Below are 6,612 nucleotides of genomic sequence, written 5' to 3' on the forward strand. Positions count from 1 at the left end.
CATCACAACTAAAAACAGCTGACCACAACTGATCATTCAGTGTGCTAATAATTTGTGTGAGCCTGAGGATATATCAATACTAATTAATTGCTTGTGAAAGATTTGGGACATCCTGAGGTTGTGAAAACTCCTTCAAAAGTGATTTTCTTTCTTTTACACTATTTGAAGTGACAGTCATTCTCTTTGATGAACATTTCTCCTTCAACCAATATTGGACGAATCAAATAACCAGCTATTTAACTGCTGGCTCCTTGCAGAAGCTCGCGAAGAGTGAAACAACTGTTTCCCCACTTCAACAGCAGTCACTACCTTCCAGAAGTTACCGTTTGTTTGAAACGTTTCTGGGATTGGTGACAAATTGGTGACCATCTCTGATGGTCGTAGAACAGTGTATTGGAACGTGTGCGTTGTCTGTGACATACCAATAGGGGGCACTAACGTACAGCCTCTAGCCTTTCGTGATACGTCCCGGAGCACAGAAAATATTGCAAACTTGAAACACTGCAAACTTCAATACCACAATAACGACTGCAGTCACTTTCAGTTAGAAAAGTAAATCAGGGAAAGGATGCACTTATCATTTTGTGTATAACGAAATATTTTGGGAGACGGCACCACGCTTATATTACATGTCACAACACACAGATGATTCCCTACATAACAGAAAGTGCATAAACTGAAGTGTTTGCTGGTAAACAGCGAGAGGAAACATACGTGTTTTGCCTGCAGTAATGCAAAATAACTTTTCTTCATCCAGATACCCCAGCTACTGAGTCTACTGATCAATCTCGAACTGTTTATTTCTGCAACATGGAATTGCTTCTATGGGAGCTCAGCTCGGACTGAGTTTGCACACACACAGCCCTGTTTGTGGTAGTTCGAGAAAGATTTCTCGGATTTAGTTGTTTAAACAGAGCAGACTCATTTGCTGCGTCTCAGTCTGTGGCAAATAAAAATGAAGATAGGACGGAATGGAGGAAGGACTTTAATCACCAATAAACCTGCGTGGAGCACACACAGAGAGAGAAAAAAAGTGCCGTAAGTAAATCCAATCAACTTCTGTAAAACGATGCCAACTACTAAAAGTCTACTTCGATTTTTAGCCGTCGAAACGGATTTTTTTGGGGAGCTGCCTGAGAACTATCGGACATTCAGTTGCAATACATTAGATAGAATTCGCAGATGAGCACAAATTGTAGGATTTCCCCAAAGTACACGAAGAAGGGAACGTTGCTAGGACTTTTGCAGACTTTGTGCTCCTCTGCAGGTGAGAGATGCTGAGCCAGCCTGGCAGGAAGAGTTGAGTGCTGTTGGCAGTCAGGGAGAGGGGTGGTGGGATGGGGGGGGAGGTGCATTAGAGCACAGCCAGATTGATCTACCTGTTCTGGTTGAGACTGCAGGCGATGCACCTAGCCATTATTTAAATGCCGCACTTGGCGCTGGCTCGCAGTCTTTGCCCCCCCCTCCCCCGGACCCCTCCTTGCTGAGAGTGAGCAGGAGCACGCCGGGACCCGCTCACCCAGCGGATGATGAACGCCTTTGGCCAGGCGCCTGGTGCCAGTGGTCAGCCTGCTCCTCTCCAACAAGCCAGCGCGCAGGAAATCCTGGACATGGCTGTGTACTGCGACAACTTCAGCGTGTACCCCCAGAACCTGCACCACCATCACCACCACCACCACCACCCTCAGCGGCCGCCTGCCCATCCCCCGAGCTACGGGCTGAGCGACTACACTTCCCCCAGCGCCAGCCCCTACCTCTGGCTCAATGGAGCGCCGATGAACTCTTCGCCTTACCTGGCCGGCAGCAATGGGGCTGCTTACATCCCGCCCGGCTACGGCACGGGCCAGCGGCAGTTCCTGGCGCCTCCGTCGGGTTTTGGAAGCACCGAGCTGGGCTGGCTGTCCCTCCCGAGCCAACAGGAACTTTTTAAGATGGTCCGCCCTCCGTATTCGTACTCCGCGCTGATCGCTATGGCGATCCAGAACGCCTCGGACAAGAAGCTGACCCTCAGTCAGATCTACCAGTACGTGGCGGACAACTTCCCCTTTTACAAGAAGAGTAAAGCGGGCTGGCAGAACTCCATCCGGCACAACCTGTCCCTTAACGACTGCTTCAAGAAAGTGCCCAGAGACGAAGACGACCCAGGTACCCGACTCAGGCTCCTTTGGGTGCGCTCGCAAACCTGGAATAGTGGAGCGGAGGGCAAGGGTGTCTATGGAAGTAGAATACTGCGGACGCTGGGGATCGGAGATAACAGCGAAAAAAAAACACTGATGGAGAAACTGCGGGTCTGGCAGCCTCTGTGGAGGGAAAGGCGAAAGGCAGGGCTGCAGATGCTGGAGATTAGGATCGAGAGTGTGATGTTGGAAAAGCACAGCAGGTCAGGCAGCATCCGAGGAGCAGGAGAATCGATGTTTCGGGCCAAAAGCCCTTCATCAGGAATTCATTAATTGTGAATTGTGGAATAATGATCAGCCTTCCTTCCTGATGAAGGGCTTTTGCCCGAAATGTTGATTCTCCTGTTCCTCGGATGCTACCTGACCCCTTTGTGGAGGGAAAACAGGTCTTAAGGTTTGGGGTCGAGGGACCATTCCTCAGAACCTCTGCAATTTTTTGTTTCGGTTCGTATTTCTAACATCAGCAGCTCTTTCTTTGGTTAAATATGTGCAGCTGTTTTGTATAAACTCTTCGTCTAACTTTCAAAACTAAAGTATACTCATCTCTATCGATATACAGTACATATAGACGAAGTGTTCTAACGCACAGCTGAACGACTTTCCCACTGCTATTACACCAGGGCATTCCTTTTGTGTTTTCCCTCTTTTAGCTGCCGTCAGTCAATTAGATATTGACAATCAAAGTCCACTTTAGGCAATGCGAACTATCAAAAGTGAAGGGGAGTTAAGGAGAGAGGGAAGGGACTAAATCAAAATGGAGTTGGAAGGAGAAATAACTAATAGTTTATGTTCCCTCTCTGTAAGAATTATAAATTGCTGTTCTTGATGAGATGCGCTAATACTTTTGAGAATATTGGTACTTGTCGCCACCAATTGCTGACAGCACCCCAAATGTGTAACGGCAGGTCAACGATGGAACTGCAACAAGGGACTCGTTTGCAAAACTGGCTGCTTGCTGAATCTTATCAGAAGCCAGACAGTGCCCTTGGTGTCAGAGTCTGTTTAATGGGGAAGAGGGAGTCGCTGATCTGATTAGCTGCAACTTTGCCGGCATTAACTTGTTCATTTGTGTTTAAAAAAACTTTGTTTCAAATTGCATTCTGTAATTCTACACTCAGAAAGCTGGTCGGGGGCGGGCGAGGAATGCAATTTCTCAAAACATTCAGCCAAGATGTGAAGTTGATCATGCGCAAGGTTGGAGTGACTGACTGACTCTCTTGTGTTTATTATTCCAGGTAAAGGTAATTACTGGACCCTGGATCCCAATTGTGAGAAAATGTTCGATAATGGGAATTTCAGGAGGAAGAGGAAGCGTCGATCAGACACTACAGGGCCCAGTGGTCACGGGCTGGGTGACAAGCCTGATGACGCAAATATGAAACCGTCAGATACAGCCAGTGTCCTGGGGTCGGCCTCTCCAGGACAGCAGAGTTCTCCTGGGACTGCGAGTGACTCCAAACCCTCGGTCTCACCAGTCATGCAATCCAATCCCTGTTTCAGCAACTTCGTGTCGAACATGAGCACCATGGTCAACGGCAGCACTGGGGTCAACAGACCGATTTCCTCTGGGGGACTGGTGGGGGATTTATCACAAGCGAGACAAAATCTCCCTGGACTCAATTCTTACTCACCATCACACAACCCAATGCATAACACAGTCGACATTCACAATCGATTGAACTATTATCAGTCTCCTGTTTCCGGTCAACAAAGTGGACTGAGCGGCCCCTTGTGTAACCACTTCAGTGTCAATAATCTGATTTACAGCAGAGAAGGCACAGAGATTTAACCACGAGGAGTGTACGTGTACAGAGTACAAACTTTAGAAACAAAGAATATGCCTTTTTTTATACAATAGCAATGTGAGTAATATTTCTAGTGCAGTTTTGATAGAATAAGTTTGTTTTTGTGTCAAATTGCGCTTATTGTAAATGACATGGACAAATACAATTATGTTTACTTCCAGCTAGCATTTTGACACAAAATATTTGTTTACATAAGGATTAAAGTTCGGATAGTAAAACGAACTGTAGATTGAAATCTATAGGTGGGGATTTGTGCACTAAGCAACCAAGAAGAAAATTAATGATGTAGACGAATGTGGTATGTATCCACTTATCAGAGATTTGAACTGTAGAATTGTCGGACACTGTACTATATAGGGAGAAGTAAATAGTTTTGTAATGTTGAAATATGAGTTTCAGTATTTGTATTTTAGGACGTAGCTGTCAGAGTTTGAGTTCATTGTTTGAATGGGATTCACTGGACGCCTTGTGTGCATTGGGCAGTTTTTGTGTTTTATAATCCTGCGTCCTTTCTTAATAGCCGGTCGTGTTGAGATCACTTGCTGTTTCTGTACTTAAACTTGCTTTTCTTGTGTTTTTTTTAATTAAACAATTCATCCTATTTAAACATAGTCTCATGAAGTTTTTATGTGCAGCACGCGTTAATCGCTAGAACGTGGTTGAAGGTTCGAGATACAAGACAGTAAATTAAGACTTTAATCTCTAGTTTTTAATTAACCATTTGCATTTATCGCATGTTTTATCACGAACGTATTTTAAGCGGGTCATTTCTCAACCATGTGGTTAATCGAGGCTTTATTCAAAAAAGACTTGACGTAGGTGTAATGCACACGTTGTTTTCCTTCGAGTTTGAATAAATGGGCCCCAATACCGCTCATATTGTGATTTTCATTTAATTATAGTTTGTAGCGTTAACGTAGACGCGAACTGTTCCAAATTTAAAACTAAGATGCCAAAACTTGTCACTCCCCTCTTGACTTTTCTACCAACTTGAGATAAATTGAACTAATTAACTCTACAAGTATTGAATCTTTATGAACTGAGAATTCTCTTAAACAGATGTCATGCATATAGCCACTACTTTCAATAATTATCATTTAGCGTCAAACATCGAAATATTTCAATGAGTTCTTCAACGGCTTGCGAGTTTAGGAAGTTCATTCCCTTTTGAAAGAGTTGTCGTCTCTTTTTTTTAAAAGCAATTCTTCCTTCACAGCACAGGATGCATTACTCCAATTTATGCGGAATTGTAGCCGTTCAGACAATCCTGAAGTTAAACACGACTCGGAAAAGAATTCAGAGGGTGCCTGGTGTCGACTCTTTGAAGTTCATTAAAGAGAAATGGATAAAGTGGGGAGGGAACGCACGAAGAACCTGTTGATGTCCACGCTGACCGACTTCAGCGAGCAACGACAGCCTTCCATTTGCTGCTCCTCTGACCCTGTTGGAATCCTGGTCAAAGTGGAAGACCGGACGGTCCTGCAGGGCATTGAGTGTTTAACATGAAAGATTGCTACAACTCGTTAACTGCTACAACATCAGTTTACGCAGACTACACATTACCGTTAATATTGGATATTATCGCTACTGCCTGTTATTGTCATAAACTACCCACGGCGTGATGTTTTATTTGTTAGATTCTGCAGATTCACCCCAAGCAGGAACAATGAACCTGTTATTTGGGATTGGGCATGGAGGGGATCGGTCTAGAGACATTACCGCAAACTTTGTATGTTTACTTTAGGCGAATCAAATAAACAGAACGAAACTGAATCTTGAGGCGAGGGCTCGGCTCAGCACACAGCCAAGTCTCAGATTTCTTTCGCTGTGTGTATGGTTACACGTGTTGGCTGTTTTATACTCAGTGTCATTGCGCACTTTAAAATAAATACAATGAGAATTCAAATCTAAATGTTTCTTTTAATCTCGAGCAGTGTAAACAGGTAAACAACTGGATTTCTCTAATTTTCACGTTCATCCTTCACAAGTGCATTTCTCTGTGCCCCACATCTACTACTGACCGTCTAACTTTCTCCCGCGTAACCTAACATGACTTATTCTGAGTTAGAAGATTTTCAGACTCTCACGAGTTTGGGACTGAATCTCAGAGTGGCTGACCCTGAATCTCAAGAGTGGGAAGATTTGCAGGTACCCCAGTCCAGAGCTTGTGGTTTAGCGACAGGGACGCTACCTACTGTGGCAGTAATGTCCCCAGAACCACTGAAAATGACAGAGGAACCTCATTATTCAAGCGATTTTAAGCCTTCAACTGAATTGCCCTCTCTGATGCCACCTTCCATTATAATAGAATAATTTCCAAACTGTAGCTGAAATTTATTAAATCCAGTTAGCAACAAATAAGGTGAAAGGAATGTTTACATATTTACTGAATTTTGTGCGAAGGGAATCAAAAAGCGACTCCTGTCAATATATTCGATTCAACCCTGATCCTTATTGTATTATCATTGATTTCCATTGTGAGACCTGAGACATCAATTCCGCTTTATTCCTAGATCTGCTGAAGCATAAGTAACAACCGGTTGCATTTAAATCGCGCCTTTAACTCGTAAAACACGTTCCAAGACCCTTCACAGGATGGTTAGCCAAGACAAAAGGAGAGATTAGGACTA

At 44.2% G+C, this 6,612-nt stretch overlaps 1 protein-coding gene across 2 annotated transcripts; it reads left to right on the top strand.

Moving 5' to 3' along the window:
- The first annotated feature begins 1,426 nt into the window (after nucleotides 1-1,426).
- On the top strand, nucleotides 1,427-5,806 carry foxi1 (forkhead box i1). 2 transcript variants are annotated; one of them, XR_011954693.1, is made up of 3 exons: nucleotides 1,427-2,145; nucleotides 3,413-4,039; nucleotides 5,199-5,806. XR_011954693.1 is itself a non-coding variant. In XM_072557594.1 (2 exons), exons 1-2 carry the CDS (start codon nucleotides 1,527-1,529, stop codon nucleotides 3,964-3,966), a joined length of 1,173 nt encoding a protein of 390 aa, XP_072413695.1. In that variant the 5' UTR covers nucleotides 1,427-1,526; the 3' UTR covers nucleotides 3,967-4,589. The 2 variants fall into 2 exon arrangements, 1 of the variants encoding a protein (XP_072413695.1); XM_072557594.1 differs by lacking the exon at nucleotides 5,199-5,806 and having other exon boundaries at nucleotides 3,413-4,589.
- Nucleotides 5,807-6,612: the final 806 nt, after the last annotated feature.

Source organism: Chiloscyllium punctatum, chromosome 38 (genome assembly GCF_047496795.1).
Source record: "Chiloscyllium punctatum isolate Juve2018m chromosome 38, sChiPun1.3, whole genome shotgun sequence".
Classification (NCBI taxonomy): Eukaryota; Metazoa; Chordata; class Chondrichthyes; order Orectolobiformes; family Hemiscylliidae; genus Chiloscyllium; species Chiloscyllium punctatum.